This window comes from Aspergillus eucalypticola (assembly GCF_003184535.1).
Source record: "Aspergillus eucalypticola CBS 122712 chromosome Unknown BO83scaffold_38, whole genome shotgun sequence".
NCBI lineage: Eukaryota > Fungi > Ascomycota > Eurotiomycetes > Eurotiales > Aspergillaceae > Aspergillus > Aspergillus eucalypticola.
The window spans coordinates 168591-186173 of NW_020290312.1; the positions used below are offsets into that span (position 1 = coordinate 168591).

At 51.4% G+C, this 17583-nt stretch overlaps 6 protein-coding genes across 6 annotated transcripts; 3 read left to right on the forward strand and 3 right to left on the reverse strand.

Annotated features, from left to right (window-relative positions):
• Positions 1 to 1189: 1189 nt before the first annotated feature.
• On the forward strand, positions 1190 to 2816 carry BO83DRAFT_431911 (putative 3-beta hydroxysteroid dehydrogenase/isomerase family protein; the record flags this gene model as incomplete). Its single annotated transcript, XM_025535600.1, has 3 exons — positions 1190 to 1415; positions 1515 to 2157; positions 2222 to 2816. 3 exons carry the CDS (start codon positions 1190 to 1192, stop codon positions 2814 to 2816), a joined length of 1464 nt encoding a protein of 487 aa, XP_025382960.1.
• A 194-nt stretch (positions 2817 to 3010) lies between these two features.
• On the reverse strand, positions 3011 to 5721 carry BO83DRAFT_371292 (GMC family oxidoreductase; the record flags this gene model as incomplete). Its single annotated transcript, XM_025529929.1, has 10 exons — positions 3011 to 3142; positions 3262 to 3446; positions 3565 to 3693; positions 3793 to 4078; positions 4156 to 4216; positions 4270 to 4885; positions 4948 to 4991; positions 5054 to 5307; positions 5370 to 5523; positions 5579 to 5721. The coding sequence occupies 10 exons, from the start codon at positions 5719 to 5721 to the stop codon at positions 3011 to 3013; spliced, it is 2004 nt and encodes a 667-aa protein (XP_025382961.1).
• Positions 5722 to 6964: 1243 nt separating this feature from the next.
• Positions 6965 to 7670, reverse strand: BO83DRAFT_393510 (pre-mRNA-splicing factor SPF27 family protein; the record flags this gene model as incomplete). The annotated part of the gene is made up of 2 exons (XM_025532980.1): positions 6965 to 7578; positions 7634 to 7670. The coding sequence occupies 2 exons, from the start codon at positions 7668 to 7670 to the stop codon at positions 6965 to 6967; spliced, it is 651 nt and encodes a 216-aa protein (XP_025382962.1).
• Positions 7671 to 8508: 838 nt separating this feature from the next.
• Positions 8509 to 10870, forward strand: BO83DRAFT_324707 (neutral/alkaline ceramidase; the record flags this gene model as incomplete). The annotated part of the gene is made up of 2 exons (XM_025527982.1): positions 8509 to 8729; positions 8785 to 10870. The coding sequence occupies 2 exons, from the start codon at positions 8509 to 8511 to the stop codon at positions 10868 to 10870; spliced, it is 2307 nt and encodes a 768-aa protein (XP_025382963.1).
• A 696-nt stretch (positions 10871 to 11566) lies between these two features.
• BO83DRAFT_163342 (uncharacterized protein) lies at positions 11567 to 13995 on the forward strand. Its single transcript, XM_025526338.1, has one exon. The coding sequence runs from the start codon at positions 11735 to 11737 to the stop codon at positions 13562 to 13564; it is 1830 nt and encodes a 609-aa protein (XP_025382964.1). The 5' UTR covers positions 11567 to 11734; the 3' UTR covers positions 13565 to 13995.
• A 103-nt stretch (positions 13996 to 14098) lies between these two features.
• On the reverse strand, positions 14099 to 16185 carry BO83DRAFT_324534 (uncharacterized protein; the record flags this gene model as incomplete). Its single annotated transcript, XM_025527978.1, has 3 exons — positions 14099 to 14425; positions 14480 to 16057; positions 16120 to 16185. 3 exons carry the CDS (start codon positions 16183 to 16185, stop codon positions 14099 to 14101), a joined length of 1971 nt encoding a protein of 656 aa, XP_025382965.1.
• Between the last annotated feature and the right edge of the window lie 1398 nt (positions 16186 to 17583).

Genomic DNA, 17583 nt, shown 5'->3' on the forward strand with positions numbered 1-17583 from the left:
CATCCTTGATCCCTAGGTAACCGACTGGGTTCATCAGTAGGCACTTGCGTGAGAATCCACAGTGTATGTTTGCTAGGTGATAGTCCGTTGCAGGCGATAAGAGTTACAACACAGTTCTTATCGGTATACCTTTGTATACGCCTCCAATTCATCTCTAACTTGGTCATATCGTAGAGGGAGAGACAAGCTCGGAATTGCGGAGATAAGCCCGACCCAGCCCTCGGAAAGAATACCGAAATGGCTGTTGAATCTTCTGCCAGAAAAATAATCACAATCACGAAGTAGTAAACCCTGCCATAGCTTTCTATATGACAAGTCAAGCGTAGTCCTGAATATAAGCAAGATTCTATAGCCCCAATTGTGATAGAAAAGGTGCACAGCATCGGATCTACTATGAATTGGGTGCTTCCGGTATACCTGCAGTATGCATCGTCCGATTAAAGAGCGTGTACGGGAGTACTCTTGGCTATGTTAGAGTACATGGCAGTTGAGATTGTTGTTCGTCTCTCGAGGCCCATATAACTTCCAACTTACCTTCTGAATCACAATAATTGAGCCTTTCGGCTGTCAATAAACCCGGTAATGTCTCAGCCCCTGACCGCGCCATCAAAATTTCCGAAGGTGTCACAAATAGACCGAATCGGACCATTTAGCTTGCTTTTGCCCCGGCGCCGGCACGTGGAGGCCATCTCCTGCTAATGCAACTCGGAATCGAAGGATGCATCAAATTTATCGAACCGTTTTATGCTTTAGTGGCTGGTTGACAGAGGAATTCTCTTCTTGATAGGTTCTTTACCCCTTAACGAACTTACACCTGGCCAGTGACCGAATGACATGTGGGCCTGACTTGTCTAACCGAACGGTTCAATCCGAACTAAATAATCTCCGTTCGCTTGGATTCCTGGGACCCCATGGATGGTGGCTTTAAGGCTTAGCCACGCGAGATTGTAAGTTTAGTGATGAGATTTATGGTTGAGCAATACTCTTGTACCTGAATTAGACTGAGTTCAAATCATTCCCTCTGCTGCAACAGCATTAATTTCTGCTGCGTGTTTGCAAAGGGATAGTTCTGCAGAGTAAAATTGCTAACTTCGCTGCAGCAAACAAGTTTCTGACTGCCCTTTATCTTGCTGTCTGCATCGCATACCCCCTTTCACTACACGTTTCAGCCTAGAGCTGCCATTTCGACATGTTCTCAGAGATCGCCGTTGCCTCCGGACTAGCTGTCCTTTATCTCTACCACGTCAATCGTGGTATGACAGGGACTCCGGAGGAAGTAAGCCGGCTGTCTCCTCATCGTTGGACTGTCGATGAAATCAAAGCAGCATACGAGGATTCTATTCGAAACCCAGTCGATGTGCAAAAGAGTCTTCCCCCGAAGCAAAACCGCCGCTATATCGTGGTTGGTGGGGCAGGTGCGTTCTAGCTATGAATAGGGCATTCACATGATGTGGCTCAATGAGACTGCCTTATTCGATTCACCATATCAACAGTTCCAAAGCTAACACTTCCAGGATTCGTGGGAAGCTGGATGGTAAACCATCTGCTCGCTCGCGGGGAAGACCCTTCGGCTATTCGCATTTTGGACCTTGCAGCGCCTCGTCGCGAGATTCTCGACCAGGGTGTCGCTTTCTTCAAGACAAATATTGCCGACGAGAAGGCCGTGGCCACTGCTTTCGCACAACGTTGGCCGGAAGCTGTCGCTAACCGACCCCTGACCGTCTTCCACAATGCCGCCGTGATCAGGCCTGGAGAGCGTCTCAAGACTTTTCTGTCCCGTTGCACCGACGTCAACGTGGGCGGCACAGTAAACGTGCTGGCTGCGGCGAAGAAAGCCGGCGCAAGCTGCCTCATCTCGACATCCTCAGGATCTGTCAGTCTCCGTAGTCAATCCTTCTGGATCGCACCCTGGAACAAGTCCCCCAAGGGTCACGTCCAGGTAGTCGATGACTCGACCCCAGTCCCGGAAGAACACTACGACTTCTTCAGTAACTATGCCGCCTCCAAGTCTAAGGCCGAGAAGATCGTCCGCGCCGCCGACGATCTTGAAGGAAACTTCCGCACAGGCTGCATCCGGCCGGCGAATGGCATCTACGGGATCGGCGACACGGAAGGTTCTCTCACCACATCATATCTGAGATCTGGCGGTTCCCCTGCGTAAGACAGCCCTATTAGCCCTCAATAACATTTGCAGAAGATCAAGGACTAACATCTCTACCAGCTGGCTCATCGACACTATGCAAAACTTCGTCAACGCCGAAAACGTCTCCATCGCCCACCTACTCTACGAACAGCGTCTTATCGAGCACACCAACAGCCCAACCACACTCCCCAATATCGGTGGCCAATCCTTCCTAGTCACAGATCCCAACCCAGCCCCCACCTACGGCGACGTCTATCTCCTCCTGCACACCCTCTCCAAAACACCCGCTAACTTCCCTCGCGTACCTCCCGTCCCTTTCCTCATCCTGTCCTACCTCATCGAATGGTACTCCTTCCTGCAGGTCGTTTACTTCCCCTGGCTCCCTAGAATCACCGGAGATATCGCCAAGATGCAGCCTGCTCTTTTCTCCATCACCAATGTACATTACATTGCGGATGATTCGCGTGCGCGCAAGTCGCCAGAACAGGGCGGGCTGGGGTATGCGCCTCCGATCACGACGATGTATGGTATGTGCAAGCACCTGGAGGTTTGGAACCGCGAGGCGGACCAGAAGAAGGTTGCAGAGGTTGCAGAGGTTGCGGCAAAGGGCGTGGTCAATGTGAGTGAGGAGGGAGTGAATGTGAATTTGGTGGTTCCTCCGGAGAAGTTGTAGTTCATTCCAGATTAATCATGAATGTCTGTTTGTATTTTAACAAAACGTATTACTATCGAGAAAATATTATCATTTTATCGTCTTACTGCTAAGCAATTCATAACGAATCATGTAAATTTCATCCTACTCAATCATACAAACTAACAAAGTACAACTAAACAACAGCCCACCTACCTCAAAAAGGTATACTCAACTCACAACCTCGACAAGAACGTCACCTCCCCAGGCGCATGATACTCCGGAACCTTCATATCCAACGCCTTACCCGAGTAACCCAGATCCTCAGCCGTCAAAACAGCGCATTTCTCTCCGATAAGCAGGGCGGTCTACACACCCACCACACCATTAGCATAGCCCACTTAATCCACTGCAGAAAAAGAATTGGAAAAAAAACTACAAAAACAGAGGGAAAGGAAAGGGGGAAGGGAAGGGAAGGGGAACTGACACTATAAGTATTACACCCCACATTATCCGGACAAATGGATAAATCAGCCACCTTGAGCCCCTGCACACCATGCACATTGAGTCGTTCATCGACGACTCCGCCGTGCGGCGTGAGGTTGTTGCCTTCGCGGGGCGCCATGCTGCAGGTTCCGAGGGAGTGCCAGGTTGTTTCGACGTGGCGTTGGACTAATTATCCATTCAGTCATTAGTCAATTGTTAGGTAGTCCGGTTGTTTGTTTTGAGGGTGATTGGAAGGAGGTTTTAAGCTGGGATGGGAGGAAGGAAGGATAAGGATAGTACGCACCCCACTTCTCAATATGTTCGATATCCTTCTTACTGTACTTAATCTCCTCCCTTGTATCCTGCCTGTTGGAGTTCAGCCTTGTAGGCGATGCGGGCGAAGTACCCGGTTCGAGGGGTTGGGACCAGGAACCTTTATCAGACACACACACATAACCTCAGTAAGTATTCTTTTTCAAGTGAACTAGTCCAACTGGCTATAAATTCAGGAAAGAAGGGAGGTGTGACGTACCATGCTGAATTCCAGCAGAAATATGATTCGGCCCTGCATACGCCTTCGTCGTCTCCAGGTCCAGATCGAATGCTCGCGCGGGCGAGTCATACGAAAAGTGAGGGTGCATGCCTGTCACTTCACCTGCGTAGGCACCCATGCGTCGCGCCGTCTCGCGCGACTTGATGTATCCCCAGACCATGGGGGCCATGTCGCGCTTGTCGTTCATGAAGCCGGCGTCAAAGTCGGGGCTTTCGTAGGGGTCGGCTGATTGGATGTGCGTGGAGCCCCGGGAGAAGGGGTATTCCTGTTGATTGATTGATTGATTAATGGGTGAGTTTAGGATTGGTGGGGATATTGGGGGGGGGGGGTTGGGATGCTCACGAGGAAGTGGAACATGGTGAAGAATTTGCCTGGGGGCATGAGCATGTGGTCGCCGAACCAGCTATCAAATGTTAGTATCTAAAGTATGTTATTTGGAGAGGGTGTAGTGCCTACCCAGCAATGACAGAGTAATGCATCACCGGTTTATCCGGCTTATTCTTGAAGTAACTCTCCCAGCCCTTGTAAAAGTCATTCGTGGGCCAACTCTTCATCTCCTCCAGTTCCTTTGCATCCGGCCGGATCTTCACGCCAGCTTCGATGCCGTTCGTCGCTAGAGGTCCTGTACCCTTGATGTTCCATTCCTCGAAGACCTTCTTCTGCACTTCGGGGTCTCCGCGGACAAAGTCATCGAAGGACTCGACTTCAGGCTTCGCCCGGAAGACGGAGAACGTCAGGTAGTGGTCTTGGAAGTTCCGTCCCACACCGGGGAGGTTCACGAGAGGCTGCACGCCAGCACGACGGAGCTTCTCGGGGTCACCGACACCGGACCTCTGGAGGATGAGAGGGGAGCTGAGGGTGCCGCCGCTGACGATGATCTGTTTGCGGGCTCTGAAGATGGTCCGCGGGGGATCGCGGCCTGCGAGGGGCTTGGTGGGCACGGTGGCGACGCCGACGGCGCGGCCGTTCTCGATGATCACTTTGTCTACTTTGGTGTTGCACTTGAGGTGCAGGTTGGAGTACTTTGCCCGGGTGCTGTGGACGTAGGCATGGGCGGAGTCGCTGCGGCGGCCTGGATGTGTGACCTATTAGTCTTTCTACTAGATATAAGATACGGTGATCATGAGGACATACCTGTGTCGCGGTTGATCCATTTCAGCCAGTGTTCGGCTCCGTGGCTGCACATGTTAGTAGCAGGTCGCTAAGTACATGTATACATATGGAAATATGAGGGACTTACCCTGTCTTCAGGTCCTGAAGATCATCCGTGACAGGAATGTCCTGCGACTCGGCAGCACGCAGGAAGTCTTGCATGATGGGATACGTGTAGTTCCCGAACGAGACCTTGATGGGTCCATCGAAGCCATGAATGTCCCGGTTGTTGCAGGCCCGCTGGTATGTCTCGTGCTTCTTCATCAAGGGAAGTAGCTCGTCCGTCGTCCAGCCCTTGGCTTGGAAGTCGTCGTAGTCGGAGGCAGAGGCTCGAGTGTACATCTATTTCACAGTTAGGATGTGTCTTACTGTTGCTAGATGTGGGCTGAGCAAGCATAGCTTACCATGAAGTTGATAGAGCTGCCTCCTCCGAGAACATGGGCACATGGCACAACAGCCCGACGGCCATCAAGCCATTCCGAAGGCCGGGAGTAGTAGAAGGAAGCTGTCTTCGAGTCAAGCTTCATGTTCCGGGGGTAGATACCGGGGCGATAGACCCTAGGGCATGGTTAGGGGTGGCCCCGGGGAATGAAGGTGACAATGTCCAACCTACCATGGGTTGTTCAGGTTGTCTTCACCAGCTTCAATCAGCAGGACCTGGAGATTATGGTCCAGATTGGCAAGTCGACCGGCGATTACGCAGCCGGTGCTGCCACCACCGCAGACAATGATGTCCACTTCCTCTGGGATGGTCATGGTGGGTATGATTGACTACGTATGGATAGTAGAAATTGTGAGTGAGAAGGTGTGTGATTTACAGAAAAAGATAGAAAACGATCGGGAATTGGCATTCAGAGGTCGGTTTATATGCTGGCAACCCTGCAAACCCCATGATGCAGCAACTCCTCATCATTGTAGGCAATTCTATGGACCAAGAGATACATCCCCGCACCACTATGTAGAACCCCTCTTGCATACGAGTCCTGACAAGGATGTGAACCAGCATTCGCACCGTCCAAGTAATACAAGGAACAAAGAGAACTGCGAGAGTCTATGGTACACGGTATACTATCTTCATTCAGTGGTATAGAGGTACAAAAGTACAGAATGCTTCCGCAGATTCCCCGCACGGCGAGAGGGGGTCGTGCATAGTGCATGCAGTGAGTTGTCAGAGATATTTCGATATAAAAGGTGGATTAATCTATGTACAGGATGGACGTACGGGAGCCTATTCTAATGGTGTATCTTGGCTCCTGCCGGTAATGGACGACTGGATTGAGTTTGCGACGGCAAAGAGCAGATCTTGACAGTGAGAACGCCAAGCAGAATGCCAATCAAGCAGGAGATGGTCTCGCCAGTCAGCGACCTGTTCAGACATGAAGCTCAGCGACAGCCCAAGCGTACCTTGTACAGGTCAGCTGGGAGCTTGCAGACCATCCTCCAATGGTTGCTGTCGCGGCGGACTGGGATAGAGAGACGAATCCGGCGCCAGGCCAAACGCAACACCAATCAATGAGGCGGATTGACCGGATAGCCACGGACGGGAAAATTTGTTCCTTCTCACCCTCGCTCCCAGGCATTAATTGCTTGTATTAAGCGGAGTCGCTTTTGTTGGCAACAGAGCTGAGGCAGTGGTGACGGCGTGCCAATGGCCTCGATCTTGCCGTGATGCGGGGAATGGCAAATGCTGGGTTTCCCCGCCTGCGGCCATCGCCACCAAGTCTTGTCCTAACGCCAATGATCATCCCAGTTAATTCTAACCATGGTCTTATATGGGCCGAATACAGCGTCGTCTTTGTCGTGTTCAACTTTGGGTCAGGCCCAATGACAACCGCAGAAGCTGCATTTTACGCCCCAGGCAGCTGGGTAACTCGCCCATTACCCAAGCGGCTTCTCTACCAAGCAATGCCCTCCTTTCACCCGGCCAACAGTGTGACTGCCTACACCCTGGTCGAGTGAGTCTCCGTCCTGAGAAATGTAGGTCGACGGAAAACCCCCATTACTGCTGCGCATGCTGCTGCGCCAGTTGACGTCTTTGCTCCAAGATCTGCAAGCGCAGGCCCTCTGCAGCCAATTCCGTGTCGAGAATTGCACCAACACCACGCTTCCATGTCTCCTCCAGCCCCACAATCTCTCCCTTGTTGGCTTCTTGGGCGAGCTTTCTCTCCTTGTTCACTGCCTCGGCGGCCTCCTTCATCTCAGCCAATTCCTTCTCAAGCCCCCGGAGGATGTCTTCCAGCTGCGAATTGCCAATCAGCCACGCGTTCTTTCCATTCTCTTCTAGCAGTGCCAGATTCTCGTGCCGCATTGACAAATGGGAGCTGGCCGTGTAAGCCTTCTGCAGTGTCCGTTGCCATTCCTCGAGGTCGGGGGTTCCGTCAGCGGCTTTAGCAGGAGCCTCAGGCGCTTCATAGCGGGAGAGGTCGATTCCGCCGGTCAAGGGCAATCCAGCAGCCTTGCGGTCCACCTCCTGCTGGATGAGAGGTGAAAACCGCGACTCAGGAAATGCAGGAATGGACGGGTGGATAGTGGTTTTGGCATCTAGCGAAAGTTCCGCGGCAATTAGCTTCTCTGCAGCTGCTCGTGCCTGGGTGGAAGGGGCCGGTTCGATGTCTGATGAAGGTCCACGCGTTAGATGGGAACTCTTAGCAGAGGTAAGGCAGCTTACAAGGAAGTGAATCATGGGATTCGTTGATGAGAGGCATGTTGACTTGAGCCTGCGTATTAGAACTAGATAACGAGAAGCTAAAAGAGGCAGGGTCCAATGCGTAGTGATATCTTGTATAAGATCAAACAGTGCCAGCAGCAGCAGCTCGTCCTGAGCGTCTCAGCTTTTGCGCCGAGCACAGGAGGGCGGTGAGTATCACTGTATGACTCAGCATTTTCTGCCGGAGATGATCCGGGGTGTTTGGGCTAAACCGTTTCGGGCAACCCAAGTATAGATGAATCTCGTCCAACTGCGACAAGGACGTCTCCTTTCCCCTTTCATTCTCCACACGATCATCACTTTTCCGGATCTTCAGGCAAGACGGGACTCTTCTCCACTTCTCTGGAGGCTTAGCCTAGGCTTCACCATCAGACGAGGTTCATGCGATCTACAGGGTCCCTTGTGACAGGGCAGGGCTGGTCCCTGACTGGCCAGTTCCCCGCCTATGACCTTGACAGAGTTGCAATGACTGATGACTCAACCAGCCAACCGCATGTCATCCAGCTTCAGAGCCGAATCTAAACTTATATTCTTGCAGTTAGTCGACGCGGGGCTGGATAGAACATTCCTGATCAAGCTTAGCCACGGATGACGACGGGAACGGACCAGACCCTTTCTCCTACATTCCAATAGCCTTTTCACCAATCGCGCCTCTTCCGCATCCTCCCCGCAAGGTTGCAGAGGCCCTGCAGTGTCATCCCCGGAGCCGTCGTTGCAAATTAGCCGGGCATGCCTTGTGATAGCTCCTGCCTCGGTCGGTCCCTGCTTGCAATAAGAATTGCGCATTCCCGCGGACAGGCTGAAGGCTCTCTGGCACTGCAACGCTCCTAGAGCTCATGCCTTATCTCGGTGGAATGGCGAACTTCAGGCTGGGTGTGGCTTTGGCCAGCAGCGTGGCAACGGCACTTGTGTTGCTGCAACTGTTCTCACTGTCCCAGCACCAGAGCCAGCCACTCATTGTCGGTACACAGTCTAAGTGGGCGCACAGAGCTGCTGCAACCGAGGCGAACAACGATGATATTTTCCTGCTAGGCGCAGGAAAGGCGGATATAACGGGGTAAACTACCTTTATCCTACCAGTGCTGCATGGATGCTGAAACATTGTCTGCTAGGCCTGTTGTTGAGTTAGGGATGAATGGCTATGCTAGCTTGGACCAGATTGGGACTGGTCTTCGGCAGAGAATCTACTCTCGGGCTTTCATTGTGGCCAATAATAAAAACCCAGATGACACTTTCATCTACCTTATCCTGGATGCTCTGACCGGGGACACTGCCGTGCGCCATGGTGTACTTGATGGCCTCGCTAGCCTGGGCAGCGACTATGCTCGATACACCGAGCAGAACGTCGCCCTTACTGGGACACATTCTCATTCAGGCCCCGGTGCCTGGATGAATTACCTTCTTCCTCAAATCCCCACCAAAGGATTTGATAAACAGAGCTATCAGGCGATTGTTGATGGTGTCCTCCTCTCGATCAAGCGGGCCCATGAAGGTCTAGCACCCGGACGTCTCAGCTTTGGGTCTATTGACCTAGAAGATGCCAATATCAATAGAAGCCCCTACGCTTATGACGCCAACCCTGCAGAAGAGAAAGCTCGGTACTCGGCAAATGTGGACAAGACGCTGACTTTGTTGAGGTTTGATCGGGAGTCCGACAACAAGACCACTGCCATACTGACCTTCTTTCCCGTACATGGTACATCTTTGTACAATAATAATACCCTGATCACCGGAGACAACAAGGGTGTGGCCGCGTGGCTTTTTGAGCGCAGTGTCAAAGGCGACCAAAAATTCTCCGATGACTTTGTCGCAGGCTTTTCTCAGTCAAATGTCGGCGATACAAGCCCGAATGTGTTAGGAGCTTGGTGTGAGGATGGCTCTGAACAACAATGCCGATACGAAGATAGCACATGTGGCGGGAAGACGGAGGATTGCCACGGTCGTGGACCTTATTTCCGTGAGAAGGATAACGGCGCAAAGAGCTGCTTCGAGATTGGACGGCGACAATACGCGGCTGCGAAAGAACTTTACGCCAATTTGGATTCAAATCCTGTTCGAATTCTTTCAGGCGCCGATGTCCGCTCATTCCACACTTACCAGGACCTGTCCAACTACACTTTTACGTCGCCGTTTAATGGTAGTACTCTAAAGACGTGTCCTGCCGCATTGGGATTTTCGTTTGCAGCCGGCACCACGGACGGGCCAGGATTTTTCGACTTTACCCAGAATGGCACGGGACCGGCCGATTCCAACCCTCTATGGTATGTTGCTCGTGCTTTCTTGCACCAGCCGTCAAAAGAGCAGCAGGCGTGTCAAGCGCCGAAGCAGGTTCTTCTCGATGTGGGACCAATCACACAGCCGTACGCCTGGACACCTAATATTGTGGATATTCAGGTCCTGAGAGTGGGTCAACTATTCATTGTCATCTCGACAAGCGAAGCCACCACCATGTCTGGGAGACGCTGGAAAGAAGCGATTGGCAGCTCTGCAAAAGAGGTTCTTGGAGTGGCAGATCCTCTGGTAGTCCTAGGTGCGCCGTCCAATAGCTATGCTCATTACGTCGCCACGGAGGAGGAATACGGAGTGCAGCGCTATGAAGGGGCCTCGACTCTGTACGGCCCTAATACACTTGCAGCATACATCAACCTAACCCTTACGTATCTGCCGTACCTGGGCAAGTCAGCGCAGACAGGCAGTCTACCGTCGCTATCCTCCGGGAAGACACCGCCCGTCAATACCAACAACTCACTAAGCTTTATTCCCTCAGTTATATATGACGGATCGCCAATCAGCAAAGCATTCGGTGATGTTGTATCCTCGTCGGCAAATGTCACTTACGGGCCTGGTGACATGGTAAATGTCACATTCGTGGGGGCAAACCCTCGCAATAACCTACGACAAGAGTCGACCTTTGCGGCTGTGAAGAGGTACAACTCAGCTACCGGGTCATGGGATGTTGTGCGAACTGACAGCGACTGGAACCTTTTGTATAACTGGGAGAGAACGAGTACGATATTGGGGTATAGCGAGGTCACTCTCCAATGGCAGATCGAGGACGAGTATTATGACACGGGGAATCCCAATCCCATTCAGAGTGGAACATATCGTCTCCACTATTACGGCGACTCAAGAAGTGTGCAAGGTAAGATATCCTCCTTTGAGGGGATTAGCGAAGCGTTTACGGTTGCAGTCAGCTGAGCTGGCCTCTGCTATGTTGAAGGAGGCTGGTTCAAGCGGCAAGGAGTGAGGCTTTATGAGACAGGATCAGGACGTATATGAAATTAGGGATGATTTAACAGTAGCATTGGGCTATAGCCAAGTCAATTTTATTGATTTTCTCGCAATTGGATGTTTCATTCTCTTGCTGCTTGGTGGTCGGCTGCATCTCAGCCAATCTAGCCATGCCCGGCTGGCTCAAGGATGGTGGCTTAGCTTGTGAGGCGTATGCTCCGACATGGCGAGATCCATTCATCAGAGCTCAGTAGATAGATTGCTATGATCCACTGTTCTGCAAGACTTGACACAGTTGCCAATGAATGGGAAATGTTGGCCGACCGGGGCGGGTGCTGCAACATCCCAGCCGGCACTTCTTTGTCGCGCGCCAATTCGACTCTCGCCAGCCAACCGATCCCAACTTCGAGTCCCACAACAGCAGACTGGACTGTCGGAGCGTTTCATGTCAAGCTGCACTTGATGACGGTCCAGGCCGTGGCATCAGCTAAATAAAGAGACGACGGTTGGGCGCTTTCATCGCTTGGCTTTCTTAAACACGGTCTTTCTCTTGTCTAACCCTCGTTCGCTCTGCATCATCCATATTCTTGATTGTCCTTCTTTACTATTTCCTCACTTTCACTCTTTCGTTGTTTCTAGATATTAATGCGAGTCAAAGATAAATTTCTGTCGCTTCTGAACTTGCTAATCAGTGTTAGTGCAACGTGGTCAGCTATTTATCTTTGCATTCTCTCTTTGACGACTCGTTTATTGTCCTCTTTATATCTCCTTGACATACACACATAATATTGATACTATTTCGACTGCATAATTCCACCAGCAGATGAGATAATGTCGCTCATACCAGTTATCCTCGTGACCTTCTTCTTGGTCTCCTGCTGTACGGCTGGTCCGATTGCTCCTTTTGCTTCCAAGAGAGACCTGGAGTCGCTTTCCCCATATCCTTCGCTCACTACACCTTATGTGCACGTTGCCAGTCCTTCGGTCGATGACGATGACGACGATGAGATCAACGCTTTGACTGTAGTTCCGGTCACACCCTCCAGTCTGCCTCAAACTGCATCCAGCTCTAGCACCACTGTTGAGCCAGCGCCATCCAGCTCAGCTGCGTTCGTTCAGGTATCTCCGACTACTTCTACTCATGTCGACTCCACTACCTCTCTGTTCGAGTCTTCCTCTGCAGCTACGCACTCTTTATCTACAAGTGTCTCATCAGACAGCAGCGTGACTACCTTGTCGCTGACTTCAACGACTACAACTACGACCACAACTACACCTTCATCTTCAGTACCCTACTCGCCTCCCTCGAGTGCAGTTCCAAGCTCTCCTACGACAAGTTCTTCGTCGCAGGTGATGCATACCACAACACCATCTAGCACGCTTTCTGAGAGCTCCCATGTTGTAACACCCTCAATTATCATGCCAGGAGGTCCAATGGAAGGCTCGTCGTCTCATGCCGTGACCGCAGCTTCTTCTCACATCACGCACGAGACGTCATCCTCTGCTGCCAGAGTATCACACTCATCCAGCACAGCAGCTCAAGCATCTCCGTCACACCAGGGAACAATCACATCATCTAGTAAACTACTACATTCCTCCACTATTGCACCCGCATCATCATCAAGCTCTGCTCCAGAGAGCACTACATCATCCCACACCTCCGAGACATCAGCATCCACCAGCTTCACCATCGGAGTTATCACGGCTCTACCAGAAGCCAGTACCAGCTCTTCCTCAATGCCTGAAATGTCACCCTCCTCCTCCACCACACACTCCAGCGAGAGCACAACAACTACAACCGAGGACACCTCATCACCCACTCCCACTGAAAGCCAAACAACCACACCAACACCCCACACAGCCAAGCCCTTCATCGGGGTGACCATACCCACGACAAGCACAACCACAACCAAGACCACCCAGCCAGCAGACCCAGTGGACACAATAACCATCCCAACACCAGAGACAGAAGACACCACCACCACCACAACATCCACAACCTCAGCCCCAACCCCAGTCGTCGTACTAGTCACACCCGAAGGATCAACAACAGTCATCGGAACATCCTCCTTCATACCCTCTAAGCCAGATACCACATCCACATCCACATCCACATCAACATCGTCCCTCACAACAATCAACCCAACCACAACCACCTTCCACTCCACCTCAACAACCATGCAAACCATCTACGTAGTAATCACAGATACACCCACCCCGGAACAACAAACCTATGATTCAACCACCATTGCGACTGCCATCGTTACTGTCGTTGATAAACCAACCCCAACCTCGGAAACTGTCCCTACCACACTTACATCATTAACAACATCTGAAGAAGAGAAAATGTCGACGACGACGACGACGACGACGACTCCGTTGGATGCAGAGCAAACATCAACGCATTCTAGAGTAGAGGATGTGTCCACGTCCACGTCTACACCTACGATAACATCATCTTCTTCTCTGTCTAGTGAGTCAGGTGATGTTCTTAGGATTGTTCCTGTGACGCCTACGGGTCCTGTTACGGTGACTGTTACAGTGACGGAGTGGGAGAGGGAGAGGGAGACTGTGACTGTGACGGAGAAGGAGAAGGAGATGGTGACGAAGACGGAGACTGTTACGGAGAGGGTTACGGAGACGGAGAGTGTGACTACTTGATTCGGTTGTTATGTGTGTGTAGTATTACCTAGTTAGGAGTGTTGATAGATAGTATACGTAATAATGAAGACATATAATTCCAGGTTTGAGTTGATTGGTAAGTTGGCTCATGTTGTCAATTTTGTAGTAGTATTCATCAGTTAGTTACTTTGATAGTTAACTAACTAGTTACACATTGGTATTTGTCATCCATCTCATGTGAGATACTTCCAATACATTAAATCATATCAAATAAATCATATCATCCATCCACCCATGAAATAACCCAGATACAGGTATCCCCACAAAAGATAACACAGTCAAACAGTCAATGAAATACTCTATAATAATACACACAAATATATAGACACCAAGGCCGTTCAATCATACCCCCGACCCGAATAGTACACACACTAAACTCCGTCGCCACCCCAGCTTTGCTAACAATCAGTATCCCGCCTACCAAACGAATAAAGCAATCGATATCCCATTCCGGAAACTCCAGCTATAAATGATGCGAAAATAAGTCAGCTTCAAAAACGCCCTTCGTGTCCATTACAGTTCGGATAACATGCCCCCTGCTTCGGCAAACTTGGCCTGGTATTCTTTCAGACTGGCCCATTGGCGCAGCTCTTCTTCGTCGCGGTTGTGATCGCTCAAATAGCTGATGGATTGTCGGTGTACCTCGGGACTGGAACCGCTTTTGCCTTGGCTAGATCCGGATTTGAACCCCTCTAGGCGTACAAGAGTGTCAATGAATGCGCGAAGGTAAGCTTCGGCTTCTGCGGATGTTAAAGGTTGGGGACCAGAAGTGGAGGGCGTGATCATGCTATGATGTGGGAAGTTAAGTAATGTGGAGGCGATTTGGCGGATTTTAGCGGTCTATGAAAGGGTCAGTTCTCCCGGTTCAAGTTGAAGGGAACACAGGGTGCATACGAAACTGCCGCCGTTGGGTTCCATACTACTCTCGTTGACCGATTGCAACAAGATAAATAGATCCCGGATCACCACCCGACGCTCTTCTGCCATCATCCTCCCAATATAATCTGATTGGGCTTCCGCATCGTATGTGTCTAGACTTTGCGGCGGCTCACCTTCAACCTTGATCGTAGTTCTGGGGCTGACGGGAATTTGCTGGTCGGACTGTTTTCGCTGCATTTTCCACGCCCCGTACAAGGTCCAATATTTCTCTACCAAGTATGATCGGGTGCCCAACTGGCTCGCGTAGATGTTCGCCTTTTGAATCTGAAGTTGCATATGGCGCTTACGAGCCCGCGGATCCTCCACAGGAGGTGTAGTCTCGTAATGGCCATGCCCGTTGCCCATTTCGGGATCTTGAGATAGCTGGATAGCCAATGCCCTTGGAACATTAGATAAGCCAGATTTAGCCTTTTGCAGACACTCCCACATAAGAGAGCGCTGCCGTTCCCAATCGAAGACCTGGCCGCTCCCAAACGCAGTCTCCCAGGCGGAGAGAGTATTATACGAACTTAATACTCGGACGTTGGCGTTGAAGCCCACCAGAAGAGAAATCCGGTCGGATGGTTGTGGTTCAACATGTGTGGAGAAGATATACTCATCATCCACTTCGAGGGGCAAGGGAGGATAGCGCGAAGTCGGAGTTTCAGGAGGCACATGGATAGTCACGTCACCGGAGCCAAGCTGCTGCAGCGTCCGGTAGCCGACGATGGTGGTGTAAAATAAGCGCCGTCCGAGCTCCTGCTCGATGATATCGACGGGAAGATCGGCGGTCGCGCCGCCAAAAGGATCTTGCGAATAACGCGACGAGGAAGAGGGGCTTGGCGGAATCATTGCCCGAAAGTGATTCGACTGCCGAGAAAGGTCATACACATGGATCATAGTAAGGCATTCCGCGAAATATGCGCGACATCGGCGCATGTGCCAGACATATCCTGCGCAAAGCCCAAGGAAATAGCTAGTTGCGGCATCATATACTGTCGCGCTTCGATCCAGATAGCCGTAGCCTCTAGCTTGGACTGCAACATCATGGCATCGCCTGACCAATGCCATCGAGTGTGGAAATGCTGCCTTCTCTGCCTCCGTCTTCAGATGCCGCTTGGGCCTCCGCGGAAAGGACGCCACCAGTGTCCCGACCATGGCGGCCGTGAGGGCCAAAAAGGTAGGGTTAGAAAGGTCATCTCGCCGCTCCAATGCGGCGCGGAACGTGGGCTCATGGGGGACAGGAACTAGGGGATGGATGTAGGTGAAGAAATCGTCTATTAATAGCCCCAGGGTCGGCATAGAACAAATGGACTCCGCCGATAAAGGTGCTGGGGTGGACGAGGGGATGGTGGTGCTCCCCACTGACCCGGGTCCTCCCGGGGTGGCATGGTCTGATGGACTTGGGGAGCCTGCAGGGGACTCTGCTAGTTTTTGCTTTTTGAATGCTTCTGCATGGCGGTTAGGGGGACCGCGACGTCGACTCGGTCGTTCATAAGTGCAAGGGATGTCCAAGCTTGCGCAAGACCGACAGGGTGGTCCGCTGGTGTCGCACTGAGCAGAGTTAGCCAACACTGCCCTTTCTTCATGAACAGTGACAGCTGCATGTAGTATACCTTCACTTTTCGGATACTACAGGCGTCACAAGCCTTACGCAGTCTGGTTCGTTGGTCCATGAGCATGTAAAGGACTCAGCGGATATTCCCATGCTCTGGTAAATCGCATTCAATAGCCTAGAACATAGGGTTGTTGTTGCGGACCAGGACCAGGACGTCCGCGCATACTACACCACAAGATGCTGGACAGAGCAGCACTGTCGCGTGCGGGTCGGAGAACGGATAGCGGGATGATAACGAGTAAAACCTGGAGAAGATGCAGCAGGAATGACTAGTAGTAGTTAAGGTATGCCGATAGTCCCGGGCACTAGTGAACAACAGCACCTCGGAGAGGAGGGGGGGCACCAGGGAGGTGAAGTAAAGTAGAGAGTGCTAGTTCAGTCCACGAAGACCGTACAATCGGACGAACGTTCTAGTTGTTGTGGGGGAAATTGGAAGGGTGATCGCCCGAACGAGGCTCGAAGATTATTAAGGGACGGCGGGTTAGTCTAGAAGGGTTAGATTGGAAGATGAAAAGACTAGATTTCGCAGGTTTTCGCAGAACCGTTCAACATTTGAGTTTTAAGATTATGAGCAGTGAGCCCAAAGAAGCGACCCCAGAGTGACCTAATGCAATATCGACCACCGGTCAGGTCAGGATATCCCCGCCCGGTGGAGGTCTGGACGCCGGACAAAAGTAGTGGAACGAAGTAGTCTGGTACCTTAAGTTTGGCCAAACTCCGCCGTCGATGGAGAAGAGGGGCTCCAATGACGGGTGGAATCGGAGCCCTGTACTTCACCGGTGATGAGCGTTTATGGAGCCTCGGAATGGTGTTTGCCTCGTTTTTTTTTCTTTTTATTTTGTAGTTTTCTTCTTCTTCTTCTTAGACTACCAATTGTCTTCTGTCGACTCTTTTTTCTTTCATCATTTCCTTTTTGTTTTGTGCCATGTCTAATGGGGTGCTTTGAGAAGCAGTGTCGATCATACAGAGAGACACAGAGAGAGAGAGGAGGAGGAACCGAGACTCCGAATCAGGCGGGGAGGAGATCACGTGGCTGCGCGTCATGCCGCTTACAAATGAGACTGTGTGTGATGCTGGAACTTGAGGCTCAAAGGCAGCCCGAGGCAACGAAACTAGAAAATGGAATGAGTCGCATTGAAGGAGGCTGAGTTAGTTAGTAGTCAAAGGAATAATAAGCAACAATTATGCCGGGCGCCAACGATGACGATGGAGGGAACCGACTGAGACTCCCATCGTCGCAAGTGCCGTGGCCCGTCAGGGACTTGGTGCCTGATTTGCTCACAAATTGGGAGTAGAAGCGGGTAACAAATCCGGCACTCTTATCTCTGTGGTAGAGAAGATTTAGTATAGTCTAGTCTCCGTAGTCAGTTACTACTAACTATAGGATCGGAGCACTGTCGGGCGCCGGCAAGGTTTGCTAAGTTGCTAACAGTGCTGCTGAAGTCTCGCCCCGTCAGGGGTT